The sequence below is a fragment of the Schistocerca gregaria genome, chromosome 9 (genome assembly GCF_023897955.1).
Source record: "Schistocerca gregaria isolate iqSchGreg1 chromosome 9, iqSchGreg1.2, whole genome shotgun sequence".
Classification (NCBI taxonomy): Eukaryota; Metazoa; Arthropoda; class Insecta; order Orthoptera; family Acrididae; genus Schistocerca; species Schistocerca gregaria.
In genome coordinates, this window is record NC_064928.1 from 178,213,200 (window position 1) to 178,231,588 (window position 18,389).

Consider the following 18,389-nt stretch of genomic DNA (forward strand, 5'->3'; position numbering starts at 1 on the left):
CTGGGCTCTCAACAGGGCTGACTGGCCGGCTTTTACTTCCGCTGCCACCATTGCTTCTCCCCCACAGGGTGACATTGACGAGGTGGTCCGTGTCTTGACCTCGTCAATTATTTCTGCGGCCGAGACTGCCATCCCCCGCCCTTCTGGACTCCCTCGGAGGAAGGCTGTCCCCTGGTGGTCGCCGGAGATTGCTGAGGCTATTCGCGACCGTAGGCGGGCTCTCCAGTGTCATAAGCGGCACCCGTCTCTGGAGACTCTCATCGCCTTTAAGAAGCTCCGTGCCTTGGCCCGTCGTCTTATTGCATGGCGTAAGCAGGAATGCTGGGAGAGGTACATTTCATCCTTGGGCTCCCGTGTCTCCCCGTCGCTCGTGTGGTCCCGCATCCGGCGGATTTATGGATACCAGACCCCTATGGGTGTCCCTGGAATCTCCCTGGACGGCGCTGTCTGCACGGACGCTGCCACCATTGCTGACCACCTTGCCACGCACTTTGCTACGAGCTCTGCGACTGCAACGTACCCTCCTGCCTTTCGCTCTCTAAAGGAGCGCGCCGAACGGACGCCATTATCATTCCACACACGTCGTTCTGAAAAATACAATGCTCCTTTCAGCGAGAGAGAATTCCTCCCTGTCCTCGCCGATTGCCCTGATACAGCGCCAGGAGCGGACTGCATCCACGCGCAGATGCTGAAGCATCTCTCCGGGGACTGCCAGAGACACATCCTCACCATCTTTAACCGCATTTGGAGCGAGGGCGTGTACCCGTCGCAATGGCGAGAGGGTGTTATCGTCCCCATCTTGAAGCCCGGTGCGGACCCTCTGGCGGTGGACAGCTATCGTCCCATTACCCTCACCAACGTTTTGTGCAAATTGCTCGAACGTATGGTGGGGCGGCGTTTGTGTTGGGTCCTTGAGTCGCACGGTCTCCTCGCTCCATCCCAGGGTGGCTTCCGTCAGGGCCGGTCTGCTGCGGACAATTTGGTGCGGCTGGAATCTGCTATCCGTACGGCCTTTTCCCGCCGTCAGCATCTCGTTGCTGTCTTTTTTGATCTGCGGAAGGCATATGACACAACATGGAGGCATCACATCCTTGCTACGTTGCGCGAGTGGGGTCTTCGTGGTCAGTTCCCAGCTTTTCTTCAAAACTTTTTATTGCGCCGCTCTTTCCGGGTGCAAGTCGGTTCCGCCTCTAGTTCATCTTATATACAGGAAAATGGGGTCCCGCAGGGCTCGGTGTTGAGCGTTTCCTTATTTCTAGTGGCCATTAATGGTCTGGCTGCAGCCGTGGGGTCGTCGGTGTCTCCTTCTTTGTATGCCGACGACTTCTGCATCTCATTCAGCTCAACGACTACAGGAGTCGCCGAACACAGGCTTCAAGCAGCCATTCGAAAGGCGGCATCATGGGCTCTGACTCATGGATTTCAGTTCTCTGCGGCCAAGACTCGAGTTATGTACTTCTGCAGGCGTCGGACGCTCCACCCTCATCCGGAACTTTACCTCGACGGTCACCTACTTGAAGTGGTGGACACTAGCCGCTTCTTAGGACTCGTCTTTGATGCCCGGCTCACTTGGGTTCCTCATATTACTCAGCTGAAGCAAAAGTGCTGGCGGCACCTCAACGCCCTCCGCTGCCTGAGCCATGCGTCTTGGGGTGCAGATCACACCACGCTGTTGCCATTGTACAGAGCCCTTGTGCAGTCCAGGCTTGATTATGGGAGCCTGGCCTATGGGTCTGCATCACCCTCAGTGTTGACGTTGTTGGACCCCATACACCACTGTGGGGTTCGGCTTGCAACTGGCGCTTTCCGTACGAGCCCCGTGGATAGTCTGCTGGTGGAGGCCGGGGTTCCGCCGCTGCGGATTCGCCGCCACCGACTGCTCGCCGACTATGCTGTCCACGTGCATTGCTCACCGGGCCATCCCAATCATCACCTGCTTTTCCCTGCCAGGGTCCTCCCTCTGCCCGACCGGCGACCTAGGTCTGGGCTTTCCATTGCTGTCCGCGTCCAGTCCCTGCTGTCGGAACTGGGGTCGTTCCCTCTTCTGCTGCCCTTCCGGGCCTGTGCACCCACACCTCCCTGGTGTATGACCCGTCCATCCGTCCGCCTGGACTTGGCACGGGAACCCAAGGACTCGGTTCCGCATGTGGCCCTCTGTCACCGTTTTCTTGCGCTCGTCGCCTCATTTTCAGGCTGTGAGCCTGTCTACACTGATGGTTCCCTGGTGGATGGTCGTCCTGCCTACGCTTTTGCTCACGCTGCCCATGTTGATCAGCGCTCCTTGCCGGCTGGCTGCAGTATTTTTACTGCAGAGCTGGTGGCCATATTGCGCGCTCTTGAGCATATGCGTTCCTGCTCAGGTACGTCCATCATCATCTGCAGTGACTCCCTGAGCAGCCTCCAGGCTATTGACCGCTGCTATACCTCTTCTCCTCCGGTATCCTTTATTCAGGAGTCTGTTTTTGCCATTACCCGCTCTGGTCGTTCGGTGGTCTTTGTTTGGACGCCAGGTCATGTTGGCATCCCGGGGAATGAACGTGTCGACAGGCTGGCCAAAGGGGCGGTCGACGCCCCCACTTTGGTGATCGGCCTCCCGGCTCGTGATTTGCAGCTGGCGTTGCGCCGTAAGGTGCTTCAGATGTGGCGTGACGAGTGGCGTAGCCTGACTTCTCCGAATAAACTGCGGGCTGTTAAGGAGACAACCGATGTGTGGCAGTCCTCCCTGCGGGCTTCTCGCAGGGACTCTGTCATCCTGTGTCGGCTCCGCATCGGTCATACCTACCTGACGCACGGACATCTTTTGGGTCAGGAGGATCCCCCCCTGTGTCAGTGTGGGTCCCGGTTGACAGTCGCCCACATATTGTTGGAGTGTCCCCGCCTGCGCACCCTCCGGCAGACTTTTAATCTCCCGGGCACGTTGCCTTTCGTTTTATGCGACGATGCCTCCATAGCTGACGACGTTTTAAATTTTATCCGTGGTAGTCCTTTTTATGGTTCCATTTAGGGGGGACCTGTCCCTTTCCCTTTCTGTGTATCTTGTCCTCGAGTGTCTCATTGCTTGCAGATTTTAATGTGTGTATTCAGATGGTTGACTCTTTCCCAATTTTTGTTCTCATGGTCAGTCAACCAGTCTCCGGCCCTCTTCTTTTCTTCTGTTTCTTTCTGTCCAGTGTTCGTCTGTACTCTTCTTGTCTCTAGTGTTCGCTGCCACATTGGTGTTCTTTCAGTGACTGGGGGGAGGGGCGTCTCCTCCCTCCTTAGGGGTTTTACCTGTTCCGTAAATTTTGTTTCGCCTGCTTTTGGAATGGGGGACTGATGACCTTAGCTGTTTAGTCCCCCTTAAACATCCCAACAACAACAACAACAACAACAACAACAACAACAATTAGTTGTATAATATGCACTGAACCAGCGACTGGATGCCGTAAGCAGTAAAGAATCCATACGTTGGTAAGTAATATAGATTCTCTGGATGGCAGTCACTCAAAGCAAAGGTTTTGCCACCACACCAATTGTACACTCGTATGTATTTTAAATTTTAAAATGTACTATTACATGATATACTGCACTGGGTTATCCTCAGCCATTGGCCTCTCTTTCTGCTCTCCACCCCTCAGACACTGCCCAGTGGGAAGTAACAGATGACCTACATTTGAGTGACCACTTACACTCTGGATTCACCTACCAGATGGAGCAATACTTGAAAGGAAGATGCTGAAATCGATGATCAATGGATCTAACTGTATGCTAAGCCAGCTGGTGGCTGTGTTTGAACATCGAGGCAGCTTCTAGGAATGGGTGGATCACATCACACATGTAATCCACCATGCTGCCGACTTGTTCATTCCAGAGTCATCTTTGTTGGTGGACTGATGCATGCCACTCAGCAATCCAGGTGTGGTGTATGGCTCTACAATGGTTTCAGCACTTAGTAATTTTATAAAATTTTCTTTAATGTATGTAGCCCTCTGATCAGACTTTGTATTTGACTTGTAGGTCTGAAGATGACCACAAGCATGGTCGAAACAACTCGAGGATAACATGATGAATAAATCAAACTTGAAATAATAATAATAATAATAATAATAATAATAATAATACATAAATAAGAGCCATACCAATGTGTGTGTGTGTGTGTGTGTGTGTGTGTGTGTGTGTGTGTGTGTGTGTGTGTGTGTGTGTCATAATTTTCCTGTTACATGCACCTATATCACTGAGTAATATTGCTGCTTTATTCTTCTCCCTAGGTATCACTCTCCACCTGCTACATCTGGTTCATATTCGGATGCTACACCAGGAAATTCTTCAGCCTCAGAATGTGTGCCAGAGCACAGCATTTCCACGACTTGTGAGGGCATTTCGGACACTGTGTGCGATTCGGGCCACACGTGCTGTGAAAGAAAGAAAGTGATCTACGGATGGACAGTTTCAGGGTTGAATTACTGGCCCGAGGGCAGGGAGTTTGTCGCATCACCTCATTTCTGCCATCCCGAGTCAGTTCACTGGGAGCTAAGGCTCTACAAACTTCGTGAATGGGCATATGAAGTACGCTTCCACCTGTTGAAAAGTGAAGGAGGTCGTAGCATAAAAGTAGATCTGAGTGTTAAGGAAAAAGTACGAATGAATTGCACTCAAAAAACAGATTGTGTGATTGATGAAGGGTCAGAGTCACAGCATTGTTTCCCGTGCAAATTTTTCCTTCAGAATACAGAAGGGGTGAGGCTCGAATGTGAAATCAGTACGGTGTGCCTTGTGCAGCACTGGGTAGGAGCAATTAAGCCAGTGCGGCAGTCGAGTTTCGAACAGGATCTACAGTCATTGCGACTGTCGGGAAATTTTGTAGACTTCATATTGTGTGCAGGAACTGTCGAGATGGGAGCACACAGAGCAATACTGGCTGCTCGTAGCCCCGTCTTTGCCCGTATGCTGCAGCCGGGCTCGGAGGTGTCGAAGAAGGGACGACTGGAGTTTCCGGATATGAAACCTCAAATTTTAGAAAAGGTTCTGTATTACATGTACTCGGCTGAAGCAAATAATCTTTATTGGGATGCCTCAGTGGAACTTCTAGTGGCGTTTCACAGATTTGAACTGTTCTTCCTGTGTACCGAGTGTGAGTATTGGGTGATCTGGAAACTCAGTCGGGACCGTTCTGTCGCTGTCGCTGTCACTGCAACTGCAGCTGTCTTTGCATTGGAGAATGAGCGGGATTTTTTGCTGGAGTGGACTGTGGACTTCATCGAATCAAATTTAGAAGTAGTGAAGGGCACCCGCGAGTGGAGTGAGGCAACTGAGAGGCACCGGGAAGCCGTGGAGAGAATCTGCCAACTGGTAGAAGAACGACAAAGGTATTTTTGCTAAGGAGTGTTCCACAGCTCTACAGTATGAAACTTGCAATGTATGTACACACACCAACAGATGCTTTCAGTTCATCTTGAGGTACCAGCTGATTACCACATATAGGAGGCATGCTTAATTCAACATGGAAAAATTATGTCCAAAAACGACAGGCATCACACATCAGTTATACTTACAAAAGCAATACCACAATGTACACACGTTCACGTTATGATTTCTGAACACATTATCAAGTAATGTGTCAAAAGTTCCTTAAAATCAGATTTGAAACAAAAAATTTAAAAAAAAATTGTCTCTGGATGTCTTAGTGAGTAGCATGAACTGCTCATATACATTTGGCATAACCTGTAAGCTTTAAGATTATGAACACATATTTGGAATATTTTTTTTTCTTGGAGTGATCAGCTACAGATCTTTCTTTTTCTCACCACATCTGTCAAACCTTTATAGCTGTCTCACATAATATATTGTTGTAAGTCTATAGTGTGAGCATGCATAATCAAATAGCATGCTGTATGAGTGTCTCCACAACTGACCTACAGAGGTTGCTTCGCAACCTGGACAGATAGCACAGCAAGTGCTGTGCCACGTGTGTGACAGCCCAGTATAGGCCCGGCATACTGGGCCCTTGGTCTCACCTATGTTTACTTACTCATTCCAGAATGAGATTTTCACTGTGCTGCGGAATATCTCCTGCGAACCTAGGTCTCCTGCGAAGGTTTGCAGGAGAGCTGTGGAGTTTGGAAGAGCTATGGTAGAGCATTTTCTCGGGAAAGGCAAAGGTCCCGAGTTCGAGTCTCGATCCAGCATACAGTTTTAATCTGCCAGGAAGTTTCATATCAGCACACACTCATTCTGGAAACATGCCCCAGGCTATGTCTAAGCCATGTCTCCGCAATATCATTTCTTCCAGGAGTGCTAATTCTGCAAGGTTCACGGGAGAGCTTCTGTGAAGTCTGGAAGGTAGGAGACGAGGTACTGGTAGAAGTAAAGCTGTGAGGACAGGGCGTGAGTCATGCTTGGGTAGCTCAGATGGTAGAGCACTTGCCTGCGAAAGGCAAAGGTCCTAAGTTTGAGTCCCAGTCTGACACACAGTTTTAATCTGCCAGGAAATTTCTTACTTACTTATTGTATGCTCACCTACAAAACTGTGTATTTATCTGTTCTTTAGTTATGAGACTTTGACCCATTCTATACCCCATTCAGTGTTACTGCAAATCTCTTCATGTGGAAGCAGAATAAAACTTGGTTGGGGCTACTTTGGATATTGTGTCTGTACAATGTTACAAGATACATGGCAATGTGTGCGCTATTCTACTCCACACGTTTTGTTTCTTGGTTTGGTATACAGCCAATGTGTCAGTTGAAGAAATGTTTCAATCTCTTGTTCAACAAAAGTGAGCTCTCGCTGACAAGCAGCAGGCTCTTTCTGTGGCAATAAACAATTTGGCAGCCTCGTTGATGCACAAGGTTCCATTGCCGTTGGTGCAACCCCTACTGTTTCTTCTGTATGATGAGGATGGGAACATGTTTGAAAAATGCCTACGGCAACATATTCGAGCTTTCAGGGTTACTGACCCCAGCTTGAGTAAGTCTTTATTTTTGTCATGGATATCTCCTTGTCCAGAATGAGATTTTCACTCTGCAGCGGAGTGTGTGCTGATATGAAACTTCCTGGCAGATTAAAACTGTGTGCACACAGTTTTAATCTGCCAGGAAGTTTCATATCAGCACACACTCCACTGCAGAGTGAATAATCTCATTCTGGAAACATCCCCTAGGCTGTGGCTAAGCCATGTCTCCGCAATATCCTTCCTTTCAGGAGTGCTAGTTCTTCAGGGTTTGCAGGACAGCTTGTGTAAAGTTTGGAAGGTAGGAGACGAGATACTGGCAGAAGTAAAGCTGTGAGGACGGGGCGTGAGTCGTGCTTGGGTAGCTCAGTTGCTAGAGCACTTGCCCGCGAAAGGCAAAGGTCCCGAGTTCGAGGCTCGGTCCAGCACACAGTTTTAATCTGCCAGGAAATTTGATATCTCCTTGTGTTTATCACCTTTTGTGTCAGCTAGCTCCTCTTCAGGAACCTGCCAGTTTCTCTTTCAATGAAATGGCAGTTGCTCTCTAATTATCATTGCAACGTACTCACATTATTGTTGCTCACATTGAGTTCTACCACTGTGAAAAGCTGTCACAACAGCCGTACAGAGCTCAAGCAGTGGGCTTAGCAATCATTGCCAGTTTGTTCCTGAGTTCCAGGAAGAGTCATATGCTGATTCAATGGCTTATGATGCTACTATATGCCTGGCCTCTGGAATTTGAAGTTCATGAACATGCTTTACAATGTGAAAATCCCCCTCTCACAGATGTTCTGAACATTGCTCAGTCTTTTGAAGTTTCTAGGACAGCAGAAAATCAGATAGAAGCACAGTGTGAAGTAGCCACCATTGCTTTCTCTCCACCTTGGCCTCTGTCAGTTAGCTCACTGGGGGGAAGACTTGGCCGTGTAACTGCAACCTCTGTGCTGCATGGGGCAGTGCTGTGCTAAGCTGCAGCTGCAGTTAAGAGTCACAACAGCAGTTGTCTGCTCCTCTTCCGTCATGCCCATATTGTTCTGTTCAGCATGAGCAAGATGTGCCTAAAGCGCAGGGTGACATGCAACCATCATAAAAATATGGGAATATTGTGTCTGTGTGCAACTACCTACCTTGTTCATCAGGCATGAACATGGATGTAGCAGTGTTTCCAAAGCCAAGCAGTAGACACACATACATCCACGCACACACACACTCAAGCAAGCACAACTTGCACTCGCGACTGCACTCTCAGAGAGCTGAAACTACACTGCGAGCAGCAGCACCAGTGCATGATGGGAGTGGCGACTGGGTGGGGTCAAGGAGGAGGCTGGGGCGGGGAGGGGGAGGGATAGTATGGTGGGACTGGAAAACAGTGAAGTGTTGCATTTTAGACCTAGGGTAGAGGAGAGGGTGTGGAGGAGGAGGGGGTAAGTAGCAGAAAGGAGAGAAATAAAAATAAAAATAAATTAAAAGACTGGGTGTGGTGGTGAAATGATGGCTGTGTAGTGCTGGAATGGGAACAGGGAGGGGGCTGGATGGGTGAGGACAGTGACTAATGAAGGTTGAGGCCAGGAGGGTTACAGGAATGTAGGATGTTTTGCAAGGAAAGTTCCGACCTGCGCAATTCAGAAAAGCTGCTGTTGGTGGGAAGGATGCATATGGCACAGGCTGTGAAGCAGTCATTGAGATGAGGGGTATCATGTTTGGCAGGGTGTTCAGATACAGTGTGGTCCACTTGTTTTTTGGCCACAGTTTGTCAGTGGCCATTCACGTGGACAGACAGCTCCTTGGTTGTCATGCCTACATAGAATGCAGCACAGTGGTTGCAGCTTAGATTGTAAATCACATGACTGATTTCACAGGTAGCCCAGCCTTTGATGGGATAGGTGATGTTAGTGACCGGACTGGAGTAGGTGGTGGTAGGAGGATGTATGGGACAGGGCTTGCATCTAGGTCTGTTACAGGGGTATGAGCCATGAGGTAAGGGATTGAGAGCAGGGGTTGTATAAGGATGGATGAGTATATTGTGTAGGTTCGGTGGACAGCGGAATACCACGGTAGGAGGGGTGGGAAGGATAGTGGGTAGGACATTTCTCATTTCAGGGCACGACAAGGGGTACTCGAAACCCTGGCAGAGAATGTAATTCAGTTGCTCCAGTCCTGGATGGTACTGAGTTACGAGGGGAATGCTTCTCTGTGGCCGGACTGTGGGACTTTGGGAGGTGGTGGGAGACTGGAAAGATAAGGCACGGGAGATTTGTTTTTGTACAAGGATAGGAGGATAATTACTGTCAGTGAAGGTTTCAGTGAGACCCTCAGTATATTTAGAGAGGGACTGCTTGTCACTGCAGATGTGACGACCACGGGTGGCTAGGCTGTATGGAAGAGACTTCTTGGTATGAAACGAGTGGCAGCTGTCGAAGTGGAGGTATTGCAGGTGGTTAGTAGGTTTGATATGGATGGAGGTGCTGATGTAGCCATCTCTGAGGTGGAGGTCAACATCTAGGAAGGTGGCTTTTTGGGCTGGGTAGAGCCAAGTGAAGCAAATGGGGGAGAGGTTCTGGAGGAATGTGAATAAGGTGTTCTCACCTTCAGTCCAGATAGCAAAGATGTCATCAGTGAATCTGAACCAGGTGAAGGGTTTAGGATTCTGGGTTTTTAGGAAGGATTCCTCTAGATGACCCATGAACAGGTTAGCATTGGAAGGTGCCATGCAGGTGCCCCTAGGCATACCGCGGATTTGTATATAGGTAATGCCTTCAAAGGAGAACTAATTGTGGCTGAGGATATAGTTGGTCATGGAGACTAGGAAGGAGGTTGTTGGTTTGGAATCCATATGGCATCTGGAAAGGTAGTGTTCAATAGCAGTAAGACCATGGGCATTAGGAATGTTAATATACAGGGAGGTGGCATCAGTAGTGACAAACAGGGCACCGTGTGGTAAAGGGAAAGGAACTGTCAAGAGTTGGTTGAGGCAATTGTTGGTATCTTTTATATAGGAGGATAAGTTCTGGGTAATAGATTGAAGGTGTTGGTCTATGAGAACAGAGATTCTCTCAGTGGGGGCACAGTAACCAGCCACAATGGGGCTGTAGCTGAACATGCTGCCAAACATGATATCCCTCATCCCAGTGACTGCTTCACAGCCTGTGCCACATGGATCCTTCCCACCAACACCAGCTTTTCTGAATTGGGCAGATGGGAACTTTCCTGCAATACATTCTATGTTCCCGTAACCCTCCTGGCCTCAACCTCTGTTAGTCACTGTCCTCACTCATCCAGCCCCCTCCCTGTTCCCATTCCAGCACTACACAGCCGTCACCTTTTAATTTCTCTCCTTTCTGCTACTTACCCCCTCCCCCTTCCGCACCTTCTCTCCTACCCTCCATCTAAGCTGCAACACTTCACTGTCTGCCACTCCTATCATGCTATACCTCCTCCTCCTAACCCCAGCCTCCTCCTCGCCACCACCCAGTTGCTGCTCCCATCATGCATTGGTGCTGCTGCTCGCAGTGTAGTTTCAGCTCTCTGAGACTGCAGATGTGTGTGCAAGCTGTGCTTGTGTGTGTGTGTGTGTGTGTGTGTGTGTGTGTGTGTGTGTGTGTGTGTGTGACTGCTGACAAAGGCCTTAATGGCTGAAAACTATGACCCCGTGAGTCTTTTTATTGTGCCTATCATGACTCCACTGTATGGTGAGTAGCAACTTTCCTTCTCTCGTATTGTAACATCTATCTCAGTTTTGAAGTCTCGCATGCTGGTGTTGAGCATTTATGATGGCATGTTGATGCATGTTCTGTTAATGGTAAAGAGTTGCAAGCCTTTCTCGGGAAGATTGTGTACCACTACCACAAATTTTTTTCCTGGTTCACCCAGCCACTTAAAGAAGTTCCTTTTCACTGGGTGCCTGCCTGTGAGCTTGCCTTTACCCTTCTAAGATCAAAATTACACTCCGCACCTTGCTTAGTTACCTTCCAACCAGTCTAATATCTTGTACTGACCACAGTTACTTCGCAGTGTGGCCTCGGGACTGTTCTGGTATGCAAATATGTGGGCGATTCCAAACGGCCTGTTACGTATGCTTCCAAATCTCTGAATCAGGTGTAACAGCACTACTCACAGATCGAAAAAGAAACTCTTGCTATTGTGACATGCTCAAAAAATTTCATGTTTTCCTGTATGGTTCTTAAGTTGTATTTGATTATTGATTATAAATTTCTAGTGTCTCTTTTCAGTCTTTTGGCCTCTTTGCTGGACAAAATGGCCCATCACATGCAGTGCTGAGCTCTGTTTTGTCACTCTATAACTGTGAGATTCATTTCTGGCCCACAGCACAACACATTCATGTGGATGCCCTTTCTCCATTGCCAGCTGGCCACTATCCAACATTTGATTGGGGTGAACTGTTGTGTTTGCATGTAGACATAGCAGCCCAAAACATTGTGGATGGTTTTCCCATTACCAGTTGTTTGATTTTGGTGGCAATCATGGCTGATCCTGTCTTACATCAGGTTGTTCAGTTTGACCACCACGATTGGTCGGATGAATCAGTGGGCTGAGTATTGAATCCTTTGCATAATTCTTGTGCTGTCTGCCACTACCTCTCAGGCCTTGGTGGTTTGTTACTGTTGCCTACTGAAGAGTTGGTGCCCAGGGTTGTGATCATCTCGGTATTGCGGCAGGACTCATGCACCTTCTCCACCTGGGCCACTGCGGTGTTTCTACATCTACATCTACGTGATTACTCTGCTATTCACAATAAAGTGCCTGGCAGAGAGGGTTCAGTGAACCACCTTCATGCTGTCTCTCTATGTTCCAATCTTGAACGGCACGTGGGAAAAACGATCACTTAAATTTTTATTGTGATGATCATTTATCCCTATGTAGATGGGTGCCAACAGAATGTTTTTGCAATCAGAGGAGAAAACTGGTGATTAAAATTTCGTGAGAAGATCCCGTCGCAACGAAAAATTCCTTTGTTTTAATGATTGCCACTCCAATTCACGTATCATGTCTGTGACACTATCTCACCTATTTTGCGATAATACAAAACAAGCTGCGCTTCATTGCACTTTTTCGATGTCATCCGTCAGTCCCACCTGACGCGGATCCAACACAGCACAATAGTACTCCAGAATAGAGCAGACAAGCGTAGTGAATGCATTCTCTTCGGTAGACCTGTTGCACATTCTAAGTGTTCTACCAATGAATCGCAGTCTTTGGTTTGCTCTATCCACAATATTATCTATGTGATCATTCCAATTTAGGTTATTTGTAATTGTAATCCCTAAGTATTTAGTTGAATTTACAGTCCTCAGATTTGTGTGACTTATCGTGTAATCAAGATTTAGCTGATTTCTTTTAGTACTCATGTGAATAACTTTGCACTTTTCTTTATTCAGGGTCAATTGCCATTTTTCACACCATACAGATATCTTACCTAATTCATTTTTCAAGTCTTTTGATCATCTGTACAATTTCTTGTACAAAATTGCTACCCTTCCACCATGTGTTTTGGCCAGGTATTTACAGTGAAATCTTGTGTATTGTGATGGCCTGTCCAGTGTTTGCCACCCATCAAGCAGGACCACAGGTTCCTCTTCCTCTATGCCCCCCCCCCTTTCCCCCCACAGACACAGCACCCCTGGGAGCATATTCATACTGGTTTTGCATGTCTGTTCCTTAACTCCTTTTTGTTTTTAGTTTTTGACACTCTCTAAAAGCTTCTCTTTCATATTCAGTCCAATGAAGAGGTGGAGTGGCTGTTCTGTCCATTCACAACCAAGATGAAAAAAATATATCACTCAATCTTCTCCCAAGGAAGCCTTCGATAGGTTCTCGAGCTCATACAGGCTCACTCTAATCGCTGACTGTAGCCCAGCAGAGCTGCTTCACAAACTCCTGCCCCGTACACTGTTTCATCTGCTGTGGCCAATGTGTGGCCAGCCACCGGAGCCTGCTTTGCCACAATGTCGTCTGGTCTCCACTGAGTTTGGCAGACCTTCGGCCTTACTTACGTTTACTTACTTATTGTATGCTCAACTACGAGACTGTACATTGATGTATTCTATAGTTATGAGACTTTATTGCTTTCTATTCTACATTACTGAGGTAAAATAGTCCCCCATTCCGATCTCCGGGCGGGGACTACTCAAGAGGACGCCATTATCAGGAGAAAGAAAACTGGCATTCTACAGATTGGAGCGTGGAATGTCAGATCCCTTAATCGGGCAGGTAGGTTAGAAAATTTAAAAAGGGAAACGGTTAGATTAAAGTTAGATATAGTAGGAATTAGTAAAGTTTGGTGGCAGGAGGAACAAGACTTTTGGTCAGGTGAATACAGGGTTATTAATACAAAATCAAATAGGGGTAATACAGGAGTAGGTTTAATAATGAATAAAAAAATAGGAGTGCAAGTAAGCTACTACAAACAGCATAGTGAACGCATTATTGAGGCCAAGATAGACACGAAACCCACACCTACTACAGTAGTACAAGTTTATATGCCAACTAGCTCTGCAGACAATGAAGAAGTTGATGAAATGTATGATGAGATAAAAGAAATTATTCAGGTAGTGAAGGGAGATGAAAATTTAATAGTCATGGGTGACTGGAATTCGACAGTAGGAAAAGGAAGAGAAGCAAACGTAATAGGTGAATATGGATTTGGGCTAAGAAATGAAAGAGGAAGCCATCTGGTAGAATGTTGCACAGAGCTTAACTTAATCATAGCTAACACTTGGTTTAAGAATCATGAAAGAAGGTTGTATACATGGAAGAACCCTGGAGATACTGACAGGTTTCAGATAGATTATATAATGGTAAGACAGAGATTTAGGGAACAGATTTTAAATTGTAAGACATTTCCAAGGGCAGATGTGGACTGTGACCAAAATCTATTGGTTATGAACTGTAGATTAAAACTGAAGAAACTGCGAAAAGGTGGGAATTTAAGGAGATGGGACTTGGATAAACTGAAAGAATCAGAGATTGTACAGAGTTTCAGGGAGAGCATAAGGGAACAATTGACAGGAATGGGGGAAAGAAATACAGTAGAAGAAGAATGGGTAGCTCTGAGGGATGAAGTAGCGAAGGCAGCAGAGGATCAAGTAGGTAAAAAGACAAGAGCTACTAGAAATCCTTGGGTAACAGAAGATATATTGAATTTAATTGATGAAAGGAGAAAATACAAAAACGCAGCAAGTGAATCAGGCAAAAAGGAATACAAATGTCTCAAAAACGAGATCGACAGGAAGTGCAAAATGGCTAAGCAGGCATGGCTATGGGACAAATGTAAGGATGTAGAGGCTTATTTCATGAGGGGTAAGATAGATACTGCCTACAGGAAAATTAAAGAGACCTTTGGAGAAAAGAGAACCACTTGCATGAATATCAAGAGCTCAGATGGAAACCCAGTTCTAAGCAAAGAAGGGAAAGCAGGAAGGTGGAAGGATTATATAGAGGGTCTATACAGGGGCGATGTTCTTGAGGACAGTATTATAGAAATGGAAGAGGAGGTAGATGAACATGAAATGGAAGATATGATACTGCGTGAAGAGCTTGACAGAGCACTGAAAGACCTGAGTTGAAACAAGGCCCCAGTAGTAGACAACATTCCATTAGAACTACTGACAGCCTTTGGAGAGCCAGTCTTGACAAAACTCTCCCATCTGGTGAGCAAGATGTACAAGACAGGCGAAATTCCCTCAGACTTCAGGAAGAATATAATTATTCCAATCCCAAAGAAAGCAGGTGTTGACAGATGTTAAAATTACCGAACAATCAGTTTAATAAGACACAGCTGCAAAATACTAATGTGATATCTTTACAGACAAATGGAAAAACTGGTAGAAGCCGAACTCGGGGAAGATAAGTTTTGATTCCGTAGAAATGTTGGAACACGTGATGCAATCTGACCCTACGACTTATCTTAGAAGAAACATTAAGGAAAGGCAAACCTACGTTTCTAGCATTTGTAGACTTAGAGAAAGCTTTTGACAATTTTGACTGGAATACTTTATTTCAAATTCTGAAGGTGGCAGGGGTAAAATACAGGGAGCAAAAGGCTATTTACAATTTGTTCAGAAAGCAGATGGCAGTTATAAGAGTCGAGGGACATGAAAGGGAAGCAGTGGTTGGGAAGGGAGTGAGACAGGGTTGTAGTCTCTCCCCGATGTTATTCAATCTGTATATTGAGCAAGCAATAAAGGAAACAAAAATGAAAAATTCGGAGTAGGTATTAAAATCCATGGAGAAGAAATAAAAACTTTGAGGTTCGCCGATGACATCGTAATTCTGTCAGAGACAGCAAAGGACTTGGAAGAGCAGTTGAAAGGAACGGACAGCGTCTTGAAAGGATGATAGAAGATGAACATCAACAAAAGCAAAACGAGGATAATGGAATGTAGTTGAGTTAAGTCGGGTTATGCTGAGGGAATTAGATTAGAAAATGAGACACTTAAAGTAGTAAAGGAGTTTTGCTATGTAGGGAGCAAAATAACTGATGATGGTTGAAGTAAAGAGGATATAACATGTAGACTGGCAATGGCAAGGAAAAGTGTTTCTGAAGAAGAGAAATTTGTTAACATCGAGTATAGATTTAAGTGTCAGGAAGTCATTTCTGAAACTATTTGTATGGAGTGTAGCCATGTATGGAAGTGAAACATGGACGATAAATAGTTTAGACAAGAAGAGAATAGAAGCTTTCGAAATGTCGTGCTACAGAAGAATGCTGAATATTAGATGGGTAGATCACATAACTAATGAGGAGGTGTTGAATAGAATAGGGGAGGAGAGGAGTTTGTGGCACAACTTGACTAGAAGAAGGGATCGGTTGGTAGGAGATGTTCTGAGGCAATAAGGGATCACCAATTTAGTACTGGAGGGCAGCATGGGGGGTAAAAATCGTAGAGGGAGACCAAGAGATGAATACACTAAGCAGATTCAGAAGGATGTAGGCTGCAGTAGGTACTGGGAGATGAAGAGGCTTGCGCAGGATAGAGTAGCATGGAGAGCTGCATTAAACCAGTCTCAGGACTGAAGACCACAACAACAACATACTACATTCATTGTTGTTGTTAATCTCTTCATGTGGAAGCAGAATAATATTTGAGACTTCCAGGCAGAATAAAACTATGTGCTGGAGCGAGAGTCAAGGAGGAGAAGATTACTGTTTAACGTCCCATTGACAACGAGATCATTAGAGATGGAGCACAAGTTCGCGAGATTCGAATTTGGGATCTTTGTCTTTTGTGGGGAAGTGACTGAGCTACCAAAGCACAAGTCACAACCCATCCTCACAGCTTTACTGCCACCACCAGTATGTCATATCCTGCCTTCCAAACCTCACAGAAGTTCTTGTGCAAAACTGGTAAGGCAAAGGTCCTGAATTCAAGTGTTGTTAATCTGTCTAGAAGTTTCATATCAGCACCCACTCTGCTGCAGAGTGAAAATTTTATTCCAGAATAAAACTTGGTTTGTGTTACTTCTGGTATTGGGTCCATACAGTTTAATTACATTTTGTCAATCCTTTAGTGATTTGCTGATTAGGTAAATACTCCTATGTCCATTACTAACTTGTGCTGTAAGAATCCCCAACATGATTGTATTGATATACTGAAGATGATGGGATCTCCTTTCAGTAACACAGTAACATCATTAGCACAGTTAAATGGCTGCTGTTCTAAAAAGTAGAATCAGTATTTTATTTTATTTTATTTTCAATAAGTGACTGCTGGCCGGGGTGGCCGAGCGGTTCTAGTCGCTACAGTCTGGAACCGCGTGACTGCTACGGTCGCAGGTTCGAATCCTGCCTCTGGCATGGATGTGTGTGATGTCCTTCGATTAGTTAGGTTTAAGTAGTTTTAAGTTCTAGGGGACTGATGACCTCAGAAGTTTAGTCCCATAGTGCTCAGAGCCATTTAAACCAATAAGTGACTCTTACTCCCCCTACCTAATAATGGGAGAGGCATCCACTGTAACATCTCTTGTGTTTCCATGTTTGTGTGTTTCTCATACACCTGCTTCCATTCAAAGCAGTATTTAAAACAGTATCAAATAATGTCAGTGAATAGCAAGTCTTCCTTGCACAACAATGTGTTACATCACTGCAATAATGAAACACTTATATTCATATTGTTCAGATAATGTTTCATCACCTTAGATGAGAAGTTTTTGAGGAAATCTGCAACCACGATGGCACTAATGACACACATGTCTTGGTCACCAAAATTTTTTAATTATTTTTAATTTCTGATGATGTGTTTTAGGTTACCTCACCACCAGATCTGTGGCATTAGAATACAGTGTAACATGTACTAGAGACACCTTTAAGGTAAATTTCGAAGCTGTAACGACATTAGATAAACATATTTTATTGAACCTAATTTTCATCACACTAAGCATAATGTTAAAAACAAAGATTCCAAGACTTACCAAGCGGGAAAGCGCCGGTAGACCGGGACAATAAAATAACACACAAACACACACACAAAATTTCTAACTTTCGCAACCAACAGTTGCTTCTTCAGGAAAGAGGGAAAGACGAAAGGATGTGGGTTTTAAGGGAGAGGGTAAGGAGTCATTCCAATCCCGGGAGCGGAAACACTTACCTTAGGGGGAAAAAAGGATAGGTATATACTCGTGCGCGCGCGCGCACACACACACACACACACACACACACACACACACACACACACACACTTATATCCATCCATACATGTACAGACACAAGCAGACATATTTGTGTGTTTGTGTGCTATTTTATTGTGCCTGTCTACCGGTGCTTTCCCGCTTGGTAAGTCTTGGAATCTTTGTTTTTAATATATTTTTCCAATGTGGAAGTTTCTTTCTATTTTATAAGCATAATGTTACGTATAGAAATGTACCACAGTTTTACATCTGCATATATCCAGTGGGGCAAATATTTCATCACCTTAGACAAGAAGTCTTTCAGAGATCTGTGACTGTGTTGACACTAATGATTATACACTTGTATTGGTTGCCAAAAATTATTCTGTATTTTCAGCTTCTCATGACATGTTTGGGCTTCCCCTTCATCATAACTGTGGCATAAGAGTTCAGTGTGAGACAAAATAGAGAAATATTCATTACAATGAAATGCTCTGATGAGGGGGTAACTCAGAATGCATCATTAGAAGTTCAAAATAAAGAACAAAATTTTGGCAACTGAGGCAAGTGTATAATTGTCAGATAATATTATCATTTTAAGTTTTGGCAAAGTACTTGAAGATCAGTTAAATGAAACAGATAGTATGTTGAGAACAGGTTGTCAGACAAATGTTAATAAAAGTAAAATATGAGTAATGAAGTGCAGTCAGGTACTGGTGGGGTGAGGATGGGGAATTAGATTAGAAAATGAGGCACTAGAGGTAGTAAACAGAGTTCTGCTATTGGAGCAGTTAAGTAACTGATGACTGTAGAACTGAATAGAATGTAAAATGTAGAATA

At 45.4% G+C, this 18,389-nt stretch overlaps 1 protein-coding gene across 1 annotated transcript in view; it reads left to right on the top strand.

Annotated features, from left to right (window-relative positions):
* The window catches only part of LOC126292269 (uncharacterized), an 80,205-nt gene that overhangs the window by 29,014 nt on the left and 32,802 nt on the right, over positions 1–18,389 (top strand). The window contains exon 3 of the mRNA XM_049986171.1: positions 4,248–5,345. Coding sequence (XP_049842128.1) covers positions 4,248–5,345 — 1,098 coding nt within the window. The remainder of the gene's footprint in view (positions 1–4,247; positions 5,346–18,389) is intronic.